Source organism: Lissotriton vulgaris, chromosome 1_2, assembly GCF_964263255.1.
Source record: "Lissotriton vulgaris chromosome 1_2, aLisVul1.2, whole genome shotgun sequence".
NCBI lineage: Eukaryota > Metazoa > Chordata > Amphibia > Caudata > Salamandridae > Lissotriton > Lissotriton vulgaris.
In genome coordinates this window covers 344,513,001-344,536,236 of record NC_141686.1, presented here as the reverse complement: position 1 = coordinate 344,536,236, position 23,236 = coordinate 344,513,001, and the positions used below count along the sequence as shown (strand labels likewise).

At 44.5% G+C, this 23,236-nt stretch overlaps 1 protein-coding gene across 1 annotated transcript in view; it reads left to right on the top strand.

Annotated features, from left to right (window-relative positions):
* Nucleotides 1-23,236, top strand: part of LOC147736736 (alpha-tectorin-like) — a 233,513-nt gene that overhangs the window by 191,995 nt on the left and 18,282 nt on the right. Inside the window, exon 10 of the mRNA XM_086952686.1 lies at nucleotides 1,808-2,100. Coding sequence (XP_086808812.1) covers nucleotides 1,808-2,100 — 293 coding nt within the window. The remainder of the gene's footprint in view (nucleotides 1-1,807; nucleotides 2,101-23,236) is intronic.

The window sequence follows — 23,236 nt, the reverse complement described above, 5'->3', positions numbered from 1 at the left end:
CGCACCGCAGGGGGCGGAGCCAGCATTGTGTGGGGAAAGCCCAGCCCTATTCAGGTCCCAGGTGCACTCCTCCCTCACATCAATCATGCAGATCTCTCCACTCACCACCGGGGTAGACCCATCCTGACTCCTGGAGCCAGGCTCACCAGCCAGCTCCAGCCAATCACAAGCCAGACAGCCAATTCAAAAAACTTATACAGACATGCCAACTTCTAGAAGTGGCACTTCCACACTAGGTACAATAACGCCGCACACATCATCGCGCAGCATTTAATCACACGAGTCCGCACATACCAAACTCGCACCTGCACTCCCCACGCATCAGGAACAACCATGGACACACATATCCCCCCTCCATTCCTATGGGAGGGCAGGCCAACCTCACACACCCACTCAGGAAGCGCACGCACTTTACACTGCGCCACAGTGCTAAAGTGCGCAAAGACCAGAAATCGTTATACTGATGTAACATTAAAAAGGAAAAAGTTCAGGGGTGAACCTGCCAGAAGGGCCAAGCCCAACAGGGAGCAAGGAAAATAAAAGATAGAGCACCTCCCAGTGAGATTTCTCAACTCGGCCGGTCGCGGCAGGAGACATCCACTCATGTTGAGAAACCTGACGCTTGTTTTGAGGAATCTGCTACTGGAACAGAACTTCTACTCAAGCGACAGAATAAAGCTGCGCCCTCTTGCGCTGCGTGTGGCGCCATTCGCACTGATTTTACAGCAGAGGAAAAACTCCCGGCTCTAAACACCAGAGCGACTTACCTCACGCCTCCACTTGTGGAACTCTGCAGAGTCCAGCAGAGTTTTTGTAGAACTCTGCGAACTCTGTCCAGGCCTACTCTGATCCATAAACTGCACTTTGTTGTATGTTATGTTGTAATACAAAAAGCACTACAAAGTAATGTTTGCCTATACCTATGTGTGGCCAACTGTGGAGTCCCTGCACAACTAAATATACAGTTTAGCAGTAAATAAGACAGGGACACAAGGAAGTGGGTGGGAAAAGGGCATATTTACTACTATTTAAGGGGATTGGAGTACAGCAGAGTAAGAGGGGAATAGTAAGGGCCAGGGAGAGGTTTAGGAGAAATATCACTCACCCACACAAGACTGAGCCAATCAGATTACTCTGAGGTGGAGATATGTAACATACACTTTTGTATTGCGTTTGCACTCGGAAGTTGTGAATACCGAAAGTAATAACCTTAATACAAAGGGTAAACTGACTCAAAAGTGTAACTTTCCTTTGTGACTCAGGCCCTTACAGTCCTTGGATTGAGTAGATGGCCATGGGCTCGGGCACACCGCTTGGATGGCCGGCCGTCAGTGGATCATTTCTCCTTGTTTGCTCAGTGCAAAGCTCCGCGGATCTTCGACTTAGTCCCGCTAAACTGGCTCAGATGGCTCCTGAGATCACTGCTGATCAGTTACATGCTCACTCCTTATTTAATGTGTCTATGACCCAGGTATGTGTATCTGCACCCTGGTCTGACCTCACCATCTGGCAGATGTGGCTGGTGGCCTGCATCTGCCCAATGCTGCTGAGGGACATGGATCAGCTCCGGGCATTTCTGTATGTGCACCTGTTATACACGACTGCAGGTGTGCCGCCTACACAACAACGATAGGAGGGCATGGGGGCGAGAAGGAGGTGGGGAAAACAAGGGGACAAGAGGGAAGGGCAGGTAAATGGGGCAGGTAAATCTGACTGCCAGAGGGGCGAGCAGGTGATAGTAGAATGGTCATTTAAACTAGAGAAGACTACAGATCATAACTGAACATCATATCCTTATCTCTTTCAGGTTAATGGGACCGAGGTATCGCTGCCCGCGAGCATCCAATCTACAGCGCAAGTCACTTATGACGATGAGTGGCAGGATGTGCGAGTGACACTGTGGAATGATACTGAAATACGCTATGATGGGAGTAATACCCTGATCATTAGAGTTGGAACTTGGTATGGAAAGCAACTATGTGGCTTGTGCGGCAACTTCAATGGGAACGCCACTGATGATAAGGTGCTGCCAGATGGAACACTTGCCACTAGCGATCAGAAGTTTGGAAACTCATGGACGTCAGAATCCAGCTCAAAAGAGTGAGTAGAAGATTCACAAGCTTTGATCTATTGTATAATCCATTTGTTGAGCTGCGTATTGTCATGCACGTGCCATTACTTCCCCAGTGCCAGAGCACAGGGTGTTCCCCGGCCGGTTTGCTATCAATAGTGTTGTGTCCAGCTGATATTGCTGACCTAAAGGAATTGTCTGTTCGATCTGCCAACCCTGACTGTGCCAATTCTGCCCAAAAATTTAGAATGTAAGTGGTTTCTGCCCCCTGAGATATCCAGATGTCTCTCCAAACACTGACTATTCTATTGTCTCCAACACAAGCAATATTTTTTTTATGGTGCCTGGAACCCACGCCTGTTGGATAAAGTTTCCAGCTCCTGTTGAACGGTGATCTCTTTCAGGTTCCCCAGAGATCTTCCATGCCATGAGGGAGCGGTGTCCCTGTAGGTCCGGAGGGTACAGCCAACCCTGCAGGTCTCTCATTATTGAAGGGGATAAGGGCAGTTTTATTGGTAGATCCCATGAGAGCTCCAGCAGCGTTGGGCACCATGTCTGTGACTCAGTTTGGTGTGACCAACTCCAGGGACGCTGCTTGTCATCTGACTTGAGCCGCGATTCTGGGAATCCTTATAAATGGTGGAAAGACTTACGGAAGATCCTCCGCCCAATCTTAGAGGAAGGCATCCACTGCCACCGGCTCTGAGTCCGGACTCCAGCTCACATGTCGTGGTAGTTGATGGTTCAACCGAGATGCAAAAAGGTGTCGCAGTGACCCCATCCATCCATTAGTGCGAGGAAGACTGTGCGTTCCAGTTGCCATTTGCTGCCGTCTGAGAAGTTCCTGGAATTCTAGTCCACTACTGTCTTCTGTATTCCTAGAAGGTACTCCGCCATCACCAAAATCTGTTTCTGGAGGCTGTAGTGCCAGAAGTCATATGTCAAATCCCATAATGTCTTCGAGCCGCTGCCCCCCAACTGATTGATGTACTGAATTGCGGCGACGTTGTAGTGTAGTTCCTAGGACCCCCAGGACCTGCACATTTTTGATGACTAAACTGAGGGCTTGGTGTGCAGACAGACTCTGGACACCCCCATAGGATGAGTCAGCCGTTAGACTAGCTAGCTGTTTGGTGCCACTACCACCCCCCTGCATTCTACAGTGATGTGTTTAGTTTCTGGCAACCACCGAACATGACAACCCTGATTCCTCAGGTATTGTGGAAAACAATACAGTATTTTTCGCTCAGTCACTCATGCTTACTTTTCTCAGAATACAAATAGAACAACGATTGGAACGGTTTCAATTAGTATTTATTGGTCAAGCATCAGTCTAGTGTGAAACATACTAGCTGCGACAACCAAAAGACAGGAGCAGACAAATTTGATCCTTAGTACCAATATTTTAAATAGTAGATACATTTCTATCACAGTGCTTATAAGATTAATAAAATCATAGTGCTTATAAGATGAATAAAATCAGATTATATAAAACAATAGCATTAGCGTACTCCTATGATGCGTAACCTACCTAAATGTACCTAGCCTAGATATGTAAGTGAAGCATGTGTAAGTGTCAGGATAGATCCTAATGTAGCCAAGAATCCTCCAGGGAAGTTCTAACCCCTCACCTGATGGTTTAGAATGAAGGCCCCTGTCTCTGCGTCGAGGATGGCACCCCGCAAGCCATGTCCGGTCTCTGCTTATCAAGGGATCCGCCTGCAGAGTCTCGGTCCAGCCTGGAAGGAATTCTCCACTTGTTTTTATGGGGAGTGAGGGTCTTTTATTCAAAAGTGGACACTCCAGGTTTCTTCGAGAATCAATATGTTTCGAAAACATTCACTAATCCCTCGCTAATCCTTTACTTAACAAAAACACTCATGCACATCTGACTGTTGGGCATGGATGAAAAAAAGTGGTGACCCTTATAGAGATTAAATCTGCAGTGCCTGAGGACATGTTTATGTACGTCAGGTACAGGGATTAAGATAGTGTGCCAAGAGCCTGTTGTCGAAAAGACATAAGTAAGCTACTTAGTAAAACCGTGTAGTAAAACCTGTGTAGAACCGTTATGTCGTGTGAATGGGATAAAATGTATGTAACTGGTATGTACATGATGGGACAATCCTAAAGGACATGACAACGTCCATCATCAACAGAATGCAACAGGATACTCTGTCTCTGGTGAGGGACTTGATCGCAAAGGATAGGGCAAGGAGTTACAAGCAATTGATGTGTAACTGCAGCTCATCCTCTAACCATCTGGTTTCCCAGCCACAACAGCTGGCGTCTGATTCTATGACGATGTTGTCCCAAAGATCGCTCTCCCATTCCAAGTGTCCGTGTGGTTGATCCACTACTGGAGTTCCATCCTGGCTTTGTCTTTCAGGAAGATTAGTTATGAATATGTTAATTCCCTCTGGAGGTGTGTCACCTTCCTTCTCTGGAGGGCTCGGTAATGTAGCAGTCCCAGGATGATGGCTTGTCTGAATGGCGAGAATAATCCTACTATCCCGGCCATCTGCCCTCAGGGAGATCCTGCCCCATCTTAGGGCTGTTCTGAATTCTTTCCGGAATTTGGAGACCTTCAAAAGTAATAAGGTCAGGGAAACAGAGACCGAATCGATGAGAAACCCCAGGAAGGTAATCTGCTGTCTGGGAATCAGTTCAGACTTCTGCTCGTTGAGGATGAAGCACAGGTCCTGGAGTAGTGCAATAATCACGTTCAGATTGCGTCTGAGTTCCACTGGAGACTGGTCCATGAGGTTGTGCTCCAGGTAAATGATTATCCGTAAACTCCGCTTGTGCATGGGTTACTACCACTGGTTTCAGTATCTTGATGAAGCACTGTGGGGCCGATATAATGCCAAAAGGGAAAGCCCGAAACTGGTAAATTTCACCTCCCCTTGTGAACTGTAGAAATCTCTGGTGAGGTGAATAAATGGGAACCGAAGGGTAGGCGCCCTTGAGATCCCACCTGACCATCTAGTCCCCTGTGAGGAGAATGTCTCTGAGAAAGATGGATACCCTCCATCTTGAAGTGGCGGTAGACCAGCCACTCGTTGAACCCTCTCAAGGTTAGGACTGTTCTGAAGCCCTTATCTTTCTTCTCTAGGAGGAATAAGTTACTCAGAAAACCATTTAGATGAAGTACTGACCGGTAAATAGCACCTTTTTGAAGACGTTCTGTTACCTCGGAATCTCTTAGTTGCATCTCCAGGGTTGGGAAAACCAGGAGCCTCAGGCATATCTTTTCAACAGGGGATCCATAGAACTCTATGTTGAATCCCCTCATCTTTAGGAGGACTTGAGGGTCCGCTATGCTCTTCCTCCAATTGTGCTCATACGGCAGGAGTCCCTTCCCTAGATTGTGAGGGGAAGAAGGGATAATGCTGACCAGAGGTTCTCCCTGGAGCATTGGCACCTCCTCTGTCGGCTTGGTTGCTGTGAGAAGTTAGCCTGGCATAGGATGTCCACTAATTCTAGTGGGCACCTTGCACCAGTCTAATCGACCCTTATTGATGATGGTTGTAAAGTCAACCATATAGACAAGCTTTCCTAGTGGTATCATGGACCAGCAGCCTTCAGGCTAAGACTTAGAGGTGAGTTAAGCAGGTTGTTTTACCATTTATAATCTCTTGAGCACCAAATAAGAGCACACCACACAAGGTATATATCATACTAGCAGCCCGCCCCAGCGTTGCCTGGGGCAGAAGAGGGCTGGGGGCAGCATTTCCGGATTGCGGCAGCGTTGCCCGGGGCAGAAGGGGGCTGGGGGCAACATTTCTTGCTTGGGTGCATTCCCGCCCCAGCCTCCGCCCGCCCCGACATTGCCCAGACCGCCTCCTGCCTCGCCTTTGCCTTACCCCGCCCGCCCCGACATTGCCCAGACCGCCTTCCGCCTCGCCTTTGCCTTACCTGAGCCGCCGCTCTTCCCCGCGCTCCGGACTTCACCGCCACTCCTTGCTGCTCGTCACCGCTCCTCCCCGCCTGTCGTCATCTCGCATGTTGCGGACATCACTAGTTCGCGGCCGGCGCTACTTTTAGGGGATTACTTTGTTTTTAAATTTTAATTATTTAATTTACGTTTTTATTTTATTTTATGGAGCCTATGTCCATCTACATACCATGAGGATTACAACAATGTATTGGGTGTGTGGATTGGCGCTGTGGTTCCCGAGTTTACCTTGCCAAAAGGTTTCTGTTCTCTCTTTATAATAGTAGTATAGATATATATATTTATTCTAAACACAACCCCTCTGGACTCTTTATGAGGTCAGAGGTAAAAGTACAATACAAGGAACTCAATTAGCATACGATAAGTTGCACTGTATACGTTTTGACCTAGGGGCCTCACAAACCATATACTAAAATAGTGGTACAAGAACCACCTGAGGAATGGAAAGCAGGCCTAGGTCCTGGGGAATCGCTGGGGCTGTCTAGAACCACAAAAGGATAGGGTGCAGAAAACCTATGGGAGACACGTGCAGTGACTAAACACAGCCGCTTGTTACCATTGACTTTCTATGGGAAACAAACAAGTTACAATTTTAAAGATTAAGGACACTTCTAGGTTAACTACGATGAAACCCTTTTAGACTAGGACACTTGGAGGGCCAATACCCTCGGCACTACCAGAGCACTTGTGTTACCTCACCCATGGAAGCCGGGTGCATAGGTGTCTTTTGGTGACGGGTTTCGTTGTCAATTCCAATGGTGAGCTGCGAAGAAGTGCTGCAGGTGACCAGAGGAAAAGTGTCCGGGTGGATCCAAGGGTGGATCGGAGATCTGAAGAACCTGAAAGCAGAGGAGACAGAGTCTGGGCAACTTGCCAGTGACCAGGGTAGCGATAGGAAGATGCCACCAGATGTTGGGTAATTTCAGGTGAAAATGTGAAGCTTGTCTCTTCAGCCACGGGGACTAGGAGATGTTGATGACAACCAGGTGCTGGATTCGAGCTGGCCCACAAAGGATCTAGTTGACTGTGGTGTTGGTATCCGGATTGGACACAACAAGCCTTGGCAAACGCAATCCATCCAGGATGTCGAGATTGGCTTTGGTGCAGACCAGCAATGTCTGAGGAGCTTCTCCTTTGTAGGGAAGTTGAAGCAAGCCTGGAGCAACCAGGAAAGCAAGTTACATTCAAAGGAATGTCTTCAAGGGGCTCACTAGCCAACAGACTAGGAACCGGAAAGATGCATCAAGCTGAAATGCAAAAGCGGGGCCCATGGGACACTCGTGGAGTTTGGGCCTCTGAGCTTCGATGTAAATGGTGCTCGGGGCTGTGGATTCAAACACCTCAATGCACAACTTCGGGATACCTCGGAAAGTAGGTGCAGCTTGCAAAACAGGATGTCCAGGAGTTCCGGTACCACATCTCTCGTGTCTGCCATAGGTCTCAGCTTTGCTGGGAATGTAGAGCAGCATCAGAGATGTCTGGAAGTCCGTGTCCTGTGTCGTAGAGTCTTTGGGATCCAGCAGGAGCCTCGACAATGCAGACTGGCAAAGATGCAGTAGGTGCCTGTTTGAACAGGGTGGTCACTCTTTGACCACAAGGGAGATTTCTTCCATCTTCCAGTCGATACGGAATGTCGAAGGTCCAAGATATATGTTGCAGAGTTTCGTCCAGGATAATCTAAAGTCCTAGGGACTGGGGTTCTATTCTTATAGTAAAAATAGTGGATGGACTAACTCTATGGCCCCACCTATGGAAGGGCCAGGGGTGGGGGTGGTTACATCCCCACCCCTCTGTCCATTTTTGTGCCAGAGTTGGGGCTGAGTGCCCCAGCAACCGGTTTGAACTGAGAAATGCATGGAGCACCTTGTGTGCCCCAGGCAGTGTCTGAAAAGTATTCACTGAATGCAACCAACCCTGCCCCAATACACTAAAGCCTGTCTGAGGAGGAAACCTTTATCCAAGCCTCCCCTGCCAGAGTTTCGTTCAGCAGCAGGAGGTCAGACTCATGTCTGTTGCAGCAGCATCCATTTTGTGATGCTGAGGGTCTGTTTAACTTCAACCAGGTTTACCAGTAACTACATGTCTTCTCCCTCTAGAAGGGTGGAATTCTACCTCCGCCGCCAGAACTACAGGGGGGTAGTATTTCAAAGACATGGGGGAATTTCTACGCATACTTATGGCAACCTACATACTTACTAGTGACAATAGATGCCATTTCATTGTATACCTCAATCGAACATGAAATTGGTATAAAAGCCATACAATACTTCTTGCAACAGCGACCTATCCATGAACTTGAACATTCGAAAATGTTGATAGAAATGATCAAACTATGCCTCTACAACAACGTATTTCTCTTCAACAAGAAAGTATATGTGCAAAGATGTGGAACGGCGATGGGAGTTTCCTTCTCTCCAAGCTACGCTAACCTCATGATGGGGTGGTGGGAGAGGAGCGTAGCTTGGAGAGAAGCAAACGACCATCACATGGCGAACGTAGCGCTATGGCTGCGCTTCATTGATGACCTCTTTCTTTTATGGAAGGGGACTGAATCAGAGTTTCAAACTTTCTTCAACATACTGCATGACAATGATGTGGGCTTAAAATTCACTTATTCAATTAGCGACAAAGAGGTGGAATTTCTGGACACTAAAGTATATGTGGGTGACAACAAAATATAAACAACTGTACACAGAAAGAAAACTGCCACGAATAGCCTATTACATGGTCAAAGCTTTCATCCTGAGAAACTTAAAAGAAGCATCCCTTACGGACAACTTCTCAGGATGAAGAGGAACTGCTCAGAGAACAGTGAAATGGAGACAAAATTCACAGAGACCAAGAAGCGCTTTGCACAACCTGGAAATAACCATTCTGACATCTTGAGAGGGGAATCGGAAGCACGTAAAAAATCAAGAGCAGAAACTTTGCTAACGAAAGAAGAAAAAAACAGTAAAGAAAATGAACAAGAGATAAATCAAAAAGAAATGACAAGGAGTAAAGAGGAATCACCACGTATGATCATAACGTACAACAAAGAAAGTTACAGAATCCAAAAAATCTTGACAAAGTATTGGCATATAATCCAGAAAGATCCCGACATAGGCAACAATGTAGGTGATTGGCCATTAATGACCTATAGGAGGGCACCACACCTCTCGGATCATTTAGTGCGTAGTCACTTTGAGACTAGAAAATCGGACAATTGGCTAAATGATAAAAACAAGGGCTTCACTAAATGCCACACTTGCAAGGCCTGTAAGATAGGAAAAAACTTTAAAAATTTGAAAGATCCAGCAGGTAAAAACTTTATCATCAAAGATTATATCACTTTTGAAACCTTATTTGTGGTATATATGCTCGAATGTTGCTGCGGAAAAAGATATATTGGCAGCACAACATGCCCGTTAAAAAAGAGAATTTTGGAACACACACGGGCAATACAAAATGGAGACAATGGCAAAACACATTGCCAGCCATGTCAACAAAACCTGGAAAGACATTCAATACTCGGGATTAGCTACAATACCACAACATGAACGAGGAGGGAACAGGAAACTCAAATTAAGAAGACTGGAATCAAAACTAATCATGAGATTCAAAACAAACAACCTGCAATATTGAATGGGGACGAAGAATTATATGTCCATCTCTAATGTGAGATATACCGTGAACAATCATACTGAATCAACTAAAAAGACTTAATTAAAGACTCTATATCATGAATACGACAAACAGTCAAAATATGTGAATGGGAATAAGATACATTGTGTGTTAGAACTACTGACTTGGTATTTGTAAAAACGATTTGTGAAACACTTACAGTGATATAGGCTATGTATAAGCAGTGGGAAGGGCACTCAGCCCTAGATATGAACTCACACTATGCACATGAATTCAATTGATTGTAAATGAAATAGCAATCAATAGTATATGTACAAAGAAGGCTCATTGTATAGCCATAATTGTATAGTGATACACTGCGAAGCCTTATTTGACCCACTATAGATCAAATCTAATGCTGCACAAAGGGATAATACACAGACTAAAGGACACGCGCCTGCGCTTAATATAGTTATGATAAGGGCACTCAGCCCATAACAAACTACCGCATTGTAACTTGATGCGATAACTACCCGTGATTTCACGAAGATCGCAAACAAAAGAGAAACAATATATTAAATAACAGAACGATGGCAACACAGCCGCGACCAAATTAAGCGCCGCGAAATGATATCGCTAGCACATAGTCCTATTCACAAACAACAGGCGTCAACTTTGTTTAAATGTCACTGTATAAAGTTACATACAAAGTAATGTGTAAACCACATATCCCAGCAAGCATTGCAAATGTTTAACAATATAAATATGGAAAGTGAAAAGGGACAATTGTATGACACTGGCGTGAGAAGGAACTATACGTTCGAAACGCGTAGGCCATCACAGTTTGTGGAATAAATTAATGTGAATTACCAAGCGGAGTGCCAGAGTAATCATTTTCTTCGTGTGAAAGATTTACGAGACCCTGTCCTGGTCTCGACTCTGGCACCAACTCTCTGAGGTGCTCCCTCTGCGACAGGACAATTGGTGTTGTGATATATATATATATATATATATATATATATATATATATATATATATATATATATATATATATATATATATATATATATATATATATATATATATATGAGGTACGTGTAGTTCCCAGTACAGCGCAGCGCAGCGCAGTCAGCCACACCGCTAGTCAGGAACAGGCAAGACCCAAACGTGGTGCAAATGAATTTATTTAGTTCTCAGCCCAGCACCAATCCGCCATGACGCGTTTCGGCTAGAGATAGCCTTGATCACATGACAAACGTCACGGGGGATGACCACCCCTTTTAAAGTGCAATACAAGTCATCACATGTGATAGAAAGCGAAGAAATACTCTACTTTCTGATGAAATACAATATAGATGTACAATAACTGCATGAATGCATGAATCACACAAAGGCAAAAATCAACAATCATTAGAATTGCATAAGTAAGAGTTCATGGCATGGCTAATAAATAAATAAATAAATAAACTTATTGATAATACAAAAAGTTTAAAAACATTTAAAAGCCTATAAATAGTTTTAACTGTTCATATTACAATTTAAAACTGTCGCCACGCTAATTATATATATATATGTATATGTATATGTATATGTATATATATATATATATATATATATATATATATATATACATATATTCACTGAAAAACCATAAGGTTATAGACCATATATAGTTAGGAATTAGCATTTACAAAACCATGAAAATTCACTGAAAAAACCATAGGTTATAGACGATATATAGTTAGGAATTAGCATTTACAAAACCTTATTTTACTCGCACAAACCCATTGAAATTCGCATATATAGTTAGATGCAATAACTATATATCGCGCACCCGCAACCCACTGCTGATGATGTCACATATTACATCATTCATGACATGGTCAGTGACATCACTGATGACATCACTGATGACATCTCAAATTACATCACTGATGACATCTCAAATGACAACATCCAGTGACTGTATGTTTCTGTAAAGTTAAAATATGTCTTACATATTGAAGAATGAGTGGATGTATAAATGTTTGGATGAAGGATTTAGTAGGTGCATGACTGACTGTATGAGAGAATGATTAAATGTGTCTCACTGAGTGCATGGGTTAGTGACTAAACTGTCTTAATTTGTGCATCATTATGTCTGTTGTTCTGTAAACTGCTGCATTTGTTGATCAGTAGCTATATGAGTAACTATATGGGTTATTGATTGGTTGCCCAAATATTTGTATGGGAGACTGAGTGTGTGTGTGGGGGTGGCTGAGAGGTGTGTGACTCTGTGCATAGATGTGTGAGCAGTTGATTCACTAGATGTATGGGTTCAAAAGTGCATGTGAAAACAGCTGCATGGGCGGTTGACTGTGTGCATGAGTGTATTGGTGAGTGAATGGATATCTCAGTGCTACATGTCAAAGTAACTACATATGTAAAACACAGTACATGTAAGAGTTGACATATATAAATAACTGTGCATAAGAGCCAGTGAATGTGTGAGTGGCTGTATGGATCATTGTGAACTTGTATCAGGGATTGTATAAGAGAGTAAATATGTGTTAGTATATGTTTGATTAAGTAAGGTGTGTATAACAGTATAGTTGAGGTAATGGAGGTGTGATTGATTCTTTGCATGACTGACTAGGTGTGTGAGTAACTCCATGGATGAGTGACAGTCTGTGAGAGTCTGTTTACACTGATTGTATCTAAGGTTATATAAGAGTCTGAAGAGGTTGATCGTATTATCACATGAATGATATCATCAGTGATGTGATCAGTAATGACAAATGAGATGTTATCAGTGATTTTACAAGTGATGTCATTTGAAATATTATCAGTGATGTCATCAGTGATGTCACTGACCATGTCATGAATGATATCATTTGAGATGTCATCAGTGATGTCATCAGTGATGTCACTGACCATGTCATGAATGATGTAATATGTGACATCATCAGCAGTGGGTTGCGGGTGCGCGATATATAGTTATTGCATCTAACTATATATGCGTATTGCAATGGTTTTGTGCGAGTAAATTAAGGTTTTGTAAATGCAAATCCCTAACTATATATGGGCTAAAACCTATGGTTTTTTCAGTGAATTTCAATGGTTTTTTAATAGCAAATATCAAAAGCTGTCAAATGTCAAGTACGTGATAGGTAAAAACATTTTCGTGTTTATGCACGCTGATGTGCTTTGAACGCTGCCCCCCCCCCTCTTTTCTCTTAGTAGTACTCTCTCTTTGCAGATAGTGAAGGGTAGTTAACGCAGTCCTTTGCCCCCGTTGTAATCCGTCGTGCCTGCTTGTCTCTCCATTTGATTGATTGTTATCCAAGCATTTACTATTTTAGAATTGATTCTCTTTGGTTCATTCTCTATTTACAAACAAGCACAAAGTCGCAATACACTGTTTAGTCTTTGCAGATAGTGAAAAATTGTGTAAAAAAAAAAAAATCGAGCAAAATCAGTAGGCCACTAATGGGATCTCTTTTTGACCTCGCTAAAATAGAAACATTAGGAACAACCCTTCATGAGAAATACGAAACTAGTGAGATGAACTGAGCTCCACACCATGATGGCTGCAAGACAGCTCGGCTCCGCCACCCACCCCGCCCAAAATAACGATAAACTCTATGCAAATATTATAAATATATACAACACACCAGCAAAGAAACAGGGTAAAACATTTTATTAAATAACTATTTACATAACTATTTTATACTTTTTGTTGCCTGATCCGGCTAGCTCAATCGATCGAGCATGAAACTCATGCACTCTGATAGCAAGCGTTGCTGCTGATGCTATGCAGACAAAAACTGGTTTTCAGTTTGTACATTCTTCAAGATTTTTCCATCCAAGGCTGGTTGAGAGTTTGTAGAACGATGGCTTCAGATTTTCAACATACAGTGTGGTGGCGCGGACTGGGAGGGGGCGCTTGGCTCCTGCCCCCTCCCCAAGTCGTGTTGCCCTGGCGTGGCCTAAGATCGCCCCCGACATAGGCGGCCGGCTCCCGGGGTCCGGCGGAACTTTTTGCCTTTTGATGACTCTTCCATTCTGGACCTTATCCCACAATCCGTTTGACCTGAAGACACGCTGTAGTGGGGCGCCCCTTTACCGTTTCAGTTGCCATTCCGCCCACTTTTGCTACACTGTGCCTCTTCCGCCATTCAGCTGTTTACCGCCCGCTCTTGCGACTACAGCGTCTCGCTCACCATGTAGTTGAGTTGCTCCCGCTCTTGCGATGCAGCGATAGGTGGCTGCCACAGGACTCTCAAAATGGCGGCCGGCTCTTCAGATTTGGGCGTGGTCCACTAAAATGGCCATGGGACACCTTGGAACTCGGACGCTTGTCTGCTAGGGCTTGGGCCCCATTCTCGAAAGCGTCCCCTGAGCCTTGAAGATTCTACAAAAGTCTTTGGGGCCCCCGACTCCCGCAGGCTTCTGGTGGGGAGCGGCTGCCATGATTGCTCGTGGAATGGCCACGACTGAGCTACGAGATGGTGGTGCTCTCATGCTGACGCCAGCTTCAGTCTGAAACATCCAGAAACACTGTAGACTACCAATTCGATCAGTTCCGGTAGCGCCCCAACGTGACCCGGTAGGGAAGAACTTGCCCTCCCCTCTTTGACTGATGGTTCTTGTTGCCTGTCCCTTCTGTTGTCATTTAACAGAACTTTTTAGACTACTAAAAGGGGTTGTGTTTCGACCGCTGGTTGGTGGAGACATTTTGACTATATTCTGGACCTACGTTGTCGCGTAATGGGTTATATGACACGCCGCGTTAGCGCACCCGGAAGTGCTCCGGTGTGCGAAGCGCAGCTTCCCGGAAGCGATCCGGGGCGCGGCGCGTAACGTAAGCATAACAGGTCATGTGACTTGTTTATAAAACTTTTCATTGGTTCATTTTACTTTTGTTATTCTAATGATGAAAGGCTTGGTCATATGACCTAAAAATTACGCTTTTCATTGCTTTCGAACATTATTTTTTCTTAAACATATATGTTATAATGTTCCAGGCTAATGTACTTTCCCGGAAAATTTACAAATGTCCTGCAAGTAAAATATATTCCTTTTTTAGCAAAAGGGCGTTTCTTCGTCCCATGACGGAGCCATTGAGCAAAAGATGCTCGGCCTGCTGTCTTAGTCGCCGATACGCCTGAATATCAGATTCTTATCGATCACTTTATGTTGCAGGAGTAAAAAACACAACAGCCCTTGACCATTTATCTTAACTGCGTTCCTGCGTATTATACCTTTTATCCGCCATATAATTGGACTGCTTTATTTCACTTGCCTTTTACTAATTCGAAAACAGTGACTAAAATTAAAAACTTTACCAATGTAAATACTACTACCATGTTTTGTTTTAAAAACCTTTATTGTGAAAATGTCAGTATACAAATACGGGCCTATAACCACGTGGGCCGGCCACGGAGCAAACTGGAATCGTATATGATGAGGAAACATTTACACTGTAGAGGAACGTAACGAGCGGGCCATTAGGTTGCAAGAACTAAGGTGTCTAACAGTTGCGGAATCGGTGGACGTACATTTTTTTATTAAAATACGACAGGGCCACTTACAATAAAATTTTCTAGATATACATTTGCGGGCAAGTACCATGGGTGACGTTAATTCGAACTTACAATAGTACAGTAATCAATAACACATCAGAACTTAATATCAATAAGGATGTCCAAATGTTCAATCAGTACTCGTCCCCGCCCGCCATGTGCTTCAAAACTGCATACGTATCTCGTGATATCAAGGTTGTTCAACCAGTACACAACAAGGAGTTACGAGTCCCATTTATACCGGCGCCATTTTGGGCGAGGCCGGGCAGGTCCAGGATATAGTCAAAATGTCTCCACCAACCAGCGGTCGGACCAGAACCCCTTTCGGCAGTCAAAAAAGGTTCAGTTAAATGACAACAGAAGAGATAGGCAACAAGAACCAACAGTCAAAAGAGGGGAGGGCAAGATCTAAAGCCATTGTTCTACAAACTCTCAAGCAGACTTGGATGGAAAAATCCTGAAGAATGTACAAACTGAAAACCATTTTTTGTCTGTATAGCATCACCAGCAACGCTTGAGTCAGCTTTGTGTGAAGCCGCCATTTTGATTCAATCAATAGCGTCCCCCTGCACACATTCAGGGACCTGGTCGTGTCTAAAGGTCAAACAGATTGTGGGACAAGATGCAGAAAGGAAAAGGAAAAAAGTTCCGCCGGACCATGGGAGCCGGCCGCCTATGTCATGGGCGATCTTTGGCCACACCAGGGCAATAGTGAAGCTGCAGCAGGTGCAAATAAGCTTCAGACAGTGTTACAAGCACTGCTCAGAACTCTCAACTATGACACCCAACATCCAGGACTTGCCATCCGGATCTTGGCTCTCAACTATGGCACCCAACATCCAGGACTTGCCATCCGGATCTTGGCGCCTTGTGCTAGTTCCGACCTATTCACACATCGGTCCGCTACTGACACCACCTCATAAGTCAACGGGGCACCCCACGCCGACTTTCGGCGCAGCATTGTAGGATGGCCACACAAGTGCGGCAACTTGCTGGACACCACCTCGGTGCCATCCAGATCTCGGCGCGTTGTGCTGCCTTCGGTCTACTGTAGTCGCAAGTGCGGACGCAAGTCAGCTGGATAGCGAGTGAAACACCAAGGGGCGCCCCACTGCAGCCAAGGAGCCTCCATCTTGGGGGCGACGGACAGCATCACATTGCTTTCTCAAACAGCCCCCACTGACTGACGCGACCTCACAGGCCAACGGGGCGCCCCACACCGACTTTCGGCGCAGCATTGTAGGATGGCCACACCAGTGCGGCAACTTGTTGAACACCACCTCGGTGCCATCCGGATCTTGGCGCGTTGTGCTGCCTTCGGCCTATTCGCACATCGGTCCGCTACTGACGCCGCCTCACGTGCCAACGGATTTTCTACGCTTTTTATACCAGCGCGTAACGTAAGCATAACAGGTCATGTGACTTGTTTATAAAACTTTTCATTGGTTCATTTTACTTTTGGTTTCCTAATGATAGAAGGCTTGATCATATGACCTAAAAATAACACTTTTCATTGGATTAAAACATTTTTTTTTCCCAAACGATGAAAGCCCCACCTTGTTTCTGGATGTTTCAGACTGAAGCTGGCGTCAGCATGAGAGCACCACCATCTCGTGGCTCCGTCGTGGTCATTCCGCGAGCAATCATGGCAGCCGCTCCCCACCGGAAGCCTGCAGGAGTCGGGGGCCCTCAAGACTTTTGTAAAATCTTCAAGGCTCAGGGGACATCCGAGTTCCAAGGTGTCCCAGGGCCATTTTAGTGGACCAGGCCCAAATCCGAAGAGCCGTCCGCCATTTTAAGAGTCCTGTAGCAGCCGCCTATCGCTGCACCGCAAGAGTGGGCGCAACTCAACTACATGGTGAGCGAGACGCTGTAGCCGCAAGAGCAGGCGATAACCAGCTGAATGGAGGATGAGGCACAGTGTAGCAAAAGCGGGCGGAATGGCAACTGAAACGGTAAAGGGGCGCCCCAGTACAGCAGACGAGCCTCCACCTGGGGAGGCCCGTTCACGCCGCCTCCCCCCCCCGGGGCGCCCCACGCCGTTTTTCCGAGCAGCATTGTAGGATGCCAAAACCAGTGCGGCAACTTACTGGACATCACCTGGTTGCCATCCACATCTCAGCGCGTTCTGCTGCCTTGGGACTATTCGCACAACAGACCGCTACTGACGAGGCCTCCCCCCGCACCACCCGGGATGCCCCACGCCGTTTTTCGGAGCTGCATTATAGGATACCAAAAACCAGTGCGGCACCCAGGTAACATCACCTGGGTGCCGTCCAGAACTCAGCACGTTGTGCTGCCTTGGGACTATTCGCACAAAACACAGCTACTGACCATTGTTGCTTCTTTTTTAAAAAAATGTTTAAATGTATTTACTGTTTTTGTTGCGTTGTACATATTTATAAGTTATTAAAGTGTTATAATCCTACAACTTTGTTGGAGTGCTATATATTTTTAATGTGACACATAATTGTGAAGACTTTGATGTACAAAAAGGCATCCCTGGAATCTTCCGCTTCAGGCTCGGACCCACACACCCTCACAGTGAGAATCCCCTCCCCAAGCACAATACAGGATGGTTATCAGATAGTAGGAACGCATGTGGTGTGACGGATCTCATGAGGTGGGGGCCTTGATCTACTGTAACTCCTTTGAAGAGGGGTGATTCTCTACAGCTGGGGCCATAAACTACACCTGCAGGACTAGGTGATAGCCTGGGACCGGCCTGGACAATCGGACACAGAGGAAGAGGAGTGTCAGAGGGTGCGGTAGTGAATAGGGTGAAAGGGAGGTGTCGGGCGGGCACAGGGTGTGGTTCTCAGAGAAGAACAGCGCAGATGGGAGGAGGTTTCTGGGCCATGCATGAGAGAGAGAGCGGGGGTGACCAGTGCGTGGGGGAGATGCTTGCGAGGGAGGGAAGCCATGCTGAGGATCAGCGGCGTGCAGAGAGTGGGTCTGGTCAAGGCATCTAAAATGGCTGCCGTGCTCAACAAAAGTGTGGCATTGCAAAAAAGGCAAGATGGCGCAGACAATGTTTATCAATAAGGATTAATTTATAACAATTATTTTTAACAAAATATTTAATCGCAGTGACAAAATAGCGGTCAACAGTTCCTGATTTCCATCGAATCGAACGTTAACAGACGTCACGCAGCAAAAAAAAAAAAGCGCTCATGAACAGCGCAGATGGGAGGAGGTTTCTGGCCCATGCATGAGAGAGAGAGCGTGGGTGCACGCAGCAAAAAAAAAAACGCTCACGAACAGCGCAGATGGGAGGAGGTTTCTGGCCCATGCATGAGAGAGAGAGCGGGGGTGACCAGTGCGTGGGGGAGATGCTTGCGAGGGTGGGGAGCCATGCTGAGGATCGGTGGCGTGCAGAGAGTAGGTCTGGTCAAGGCATCTAAAATGGCTGCCGTGCTCAACAAAAGTGTCGCACTGCAAAAAAGGCAAGATGGCGCAAACAATGTTTATCAATAAGGAATAATTTATAACAATTATTTTTAACAAAATATTAACTCGCAGTGACAAAATGGCGGTCAACAGTTCCTGATTTCCATCTAATCGAACGTTAACAGACGTCACACAGCAAAAAAAAAAAAAAACGCTCACACGCAGCCGCTGGAAGACATGTATCAACATATATGAGCCTCCTCAGCCACCCTCAGAAAACATAGGGGGTCAGGATACGTCTCCCGTACCCCCTTATACCTAGTAATTTAATTAAATCGAAACACAAAATGGCGAATTCCCGATTCGCTACCAGTTTGCGGCCCGGTTCGCGAACCGAGAAGCGCTTCTACCGTGAAAAATCAAATTTTAATTATTTGCCCCACGGGACCCTTTAATAACCCCAACATCATTTCTAGGGGGTCGGGAGGAGTCTACCTTGCCCCCTTTCATTAAATTCCCCCTTCGTTTTTCTCCTCCTCTTGTCTCTCGATCCTACCGAGAGACAAGATGGCGGCCGCACCGGACTGTTTAGAATGTTGACAGACACCGGAGAGCCAATCAGCTTCACTACGCAAAGCTCCGTTACGCGAAAAGTACGCGATCTGGTGCGCTATCTAGGACGCTGTCACAGATATATCTGTTTTTTTAAACGTTAATTTCTCAAAATCCACTGGAGCACATATATTGAGATCCAGCAAAGGCACATCGGGCTAACAGTCCCTATAATTTTGCCAAGTTTCGTGTAAATCCATTCAGCCGTTCGAGCTAAAAGTGAGGCCAAAGGCCCTATGGAAAAATGAATGGGAAAAACGCGTTTTGGGACCCCCCTTTTTTCTCGGCCCCCCCCCTTGACAAAACCCCCCCCAAATTTTCAGGGGCTGATCAGAAACAAAATGTGCCATTTTCCTGAAAATTTCAGCCGATTCCGTCCATAAACGCCAAAGTTATTAGACATAGAATTTTCAAAAGTTCCATAGAGAAAAATCCTAACTATATGTACCTACTGGCGACCGCCAGTAGGTAATATATATATATATATATTTTGAGAACAAAGAGGGCGGCACAATTGGATACTTATTACGAAGCTTTAATCACACAAACACTCCACCGACGCGTTTCAGCCTCACGGCTTTTCTCACGGTCAGCAAGTCCCTTTTTGCTTTTGTTTATATACTGCCCCATCTTAGCCATAAGGTGGCATTATGGGATACGTAGTTTGTCAAGCAATATGTTATAAAACAATATATTAAAAACAAAGGACTGGTGTGCTCTGATTGTATAAGTATAGTACTTTAGCGTCCTTAGTTACTTTCACTTAGGGCATTTTATACATTCATAATCTTTATACTGCGGTATTGGGTATAGTACCCTATTACAGTCAAATACAGTTTATGCTGAGTTCAAAGTCACTCAAGATGTATGTGGAGATCTTCTCCAAAGTTCATGCCTCTGGGGTGTTTTGTTCGGAATTGGATTATGAGACGTGATTCCATCGGTGGAGTGTTTGTTTGATTAAAGCTTCGTAATAAGTATCCAGTTGTGCCGCCCTCTTTGTTCTCAAAATTAATACTGGGCTATGATCCAGCCCCCGGGCCGAGCACACACTGTTGAGCGCTCTCAGGCTTGAAGGATCGCTTTGTGATTATATATATATATATATATATATATATATATATATATATTACCTACTGGCGATAGCCAGTATGTATATATAGTTAGGATGGGCTACCATAGGATATCTGCAACATTCTATTGGGAATAACTTTGGCGCCGGTTGAGGAATTTGATATATATATATATATATATATATATATGCAGAAACAGAATCCAGGTAAATGAATCCAGACAAGCCCGTAGTTCATCCGAAAGATCTTTATTCGGCCAACACAAAAGTAGAGGGATAACGCGTTTCGAACAACAAGTTGTTCTTGGTCACATGACCCGCGTTCATCTCAACCCACTATTTAAAGGTGTAGTCACACAAAATCATAAACATAGAAGACATTCCTCCTTATATGCTCAAAACAACGTATTGGCTTCTGTATCAGTTAATGTCACTGGCAGAAATTCATACAAGCTTTACACGTGTGGATAATGTGAAAAAACCCTTTTTAGAAAAAAGGTACAAGATAACACAACCAGCTCTTTTTTTAGAAGAGAAACTCCGTTCAGCAGTGAAGTTTTGCAAAGGTCCATAATTTAGGTATAGTACCCATATCCAACACAATACATTTTTTCTCCATAGACAATTTCGGTATAGTACCCTATGTCTATTTGATGCAACTGGCTATACATAATCATATACATTTCGTTTGCAGAAATAGAGATTTTTAATAGGAAGAACGTGAAATTCCCATGTGTGGACGTAATTCAAAAATGGTGTCCTCTTCTTCGCAACCTAAAGAAAGAAGAGGAAAGAATTCATTGATTCGTCTTGTGCAAAAAAAGTCTATAGAGTTCATAATAGTAGTTTGAGGGCCTAATCAATATTATAATGATTGAACTTCATATTTGCTAGTAGTTGTTGAGACTGGTGCAAGTTTAAAAGAAAAAAGGTGGGGGGTGAGAATGTGCGGGAAGGGTAAATTAAGAAGAAGGTATTTTACTTCAGGTGAGAATTCAGCTATCCTATTCTTCATACGGGTATGTTATTCTTTTAAAGATGGGAATGTAGCTCCTCGTCCACATTCAAACCATCAGGGAAACGGGTGCCTACCAGAAGAATCAGTCTTGATTCTAATTTGCATAATGCTCCCAATCTATACCCACCTCTGATGCTACTTTTAATAGTTGCAATACCTATATAGCTTGCTTTTGAAGCATCACTCTGGTGGAATCGGCTGAAATGCCTCCCTGTGCTGTATGAGAAGTCCTGGTTTGTAACTGCTTGCAGGTGCTCAAGAATACGTTTCTTAACAGGTGCTGTAGTTGACCCAATATACCATAAGTTGCATGGGCAACGAATCAGGTACACAACGTATTCCGTAGTACATGTAATTAAGGTGTTAATCTTCCATTTCGTTTTTGTTTTAGTTAGGAGGATCTCATTACAGTTGCACGCCTTGCAATTTCCACATTTCCTGAATCCCTTAGTAATTTTCAACCAGTCAGTCTCTTTAGGGGCTAGATGGCTTTGTACTAGGCAATCCTTAAGGGATTGGCCATGTTGATATGAAATGCCTGGAGAACTACCAACACCGTTTCTCAATATGGGATCTTGCCTTAGTATATCCCACCTGTTTTTCAATATTTGTCTTATTTGGTTAGACTGGCTGCAGTATTTTGTGATAAATCTCACTTTTGGGGTATCAGGTTTAGTTGTCAGAAAAGTAGTTTTGGGTGTTAGAGCTTTCTCTCTTGTTATCTTATCAATTCTAGATTCTGCTGCCCTGAGTGATTTGTTGGAATACCCCCTGGCTTTGAATCTTTATTTCATCTCCTCCTTAGTTTTTTGGAAGTGTGATTCAGTTGAACAGTTGCGTTTGGCTCTCAGGAATTCACTGAAAGGGATTCCCCACCGAAAGCTAGGGGGGTGAGCTCTGAAGGAATGGAGTAAAGAGTTCCCTGCTGTCTCTTTACGAAAAAGTGAGGTAGCTAATTGTTTGTTAGTGTTTGTAACTTTGACGTCTAAGAAATCTACGGAGTGTCTGCTGTACTGTCTTGTAAATTTTAAATTCACCTGGTTAGTATTAAGACAATCAATGACTACATTCAATGCCCATCTTTCCGTACGGTCATTCTAGAGCACCTGCTTCTCCCACCAGCCTACCATGAGGTTGGCATAACTGGGGGCGAAGCAGGTGCCCATGGAAAGTCCCTTGTTGTTGTCTATAGTGTACTTTGTTGAATAAGAAGACATTTTCGTTCAGACACAGCCTGATCATTTCTAATACCATACAAGTATGTTCAAGATATTCCAATTTTCGTTGTTTCAAAAAGAATTGACATGCCTTAATGCCATCCTTGTGTCTTATACTTGTGTAAAGGGACTCGACATCCAAACATACCAGCCAACATTGTTCGTCCAATTTGATATTTGAGATTTTGTGGATAAAGTCTGTGGTGTCTGTCACATAGGAATATAATTCCTAAACGAATGGGAAGAGAAAGTGGTCTATATAGATGCTAGTATGTTCAAAGAGGCTATCGATGGATGCAACTATGGGCCTCCCTGGCGGTTTAGATATACTCTTGTGCACTTTCGGCAATAAATAAAAGGTCGGGGTTTTGGGATTTTTCTTGTGGAGATACCTTTCTTCATCCCACGTTAGTAAACCTTTATCTCGCCTGTGCCCCAATTGTTTGTAGTATTCCTCCCGTAGATGCACTGTGTACCGTTTATCTACTTTGCAGTAACATCTTTCGTCCGACAGTTGTCTCATCGCCTCCTTTATATACATATCTCTGGGCATCAGCACAATGTTCCCACCCGTGTCATTATTATATCAGTATTTTGTTGTAAGTTCTTAATAGCAATCTTCTGTTCTTTACTGACATTCCTACATATTGTTCGGTTCTCTAGTAGTTTATCAAAGTCCCCTTTGACTAAATCACTAAAAACATCAGTATTGTCTCTGGGTGTAATAGGCA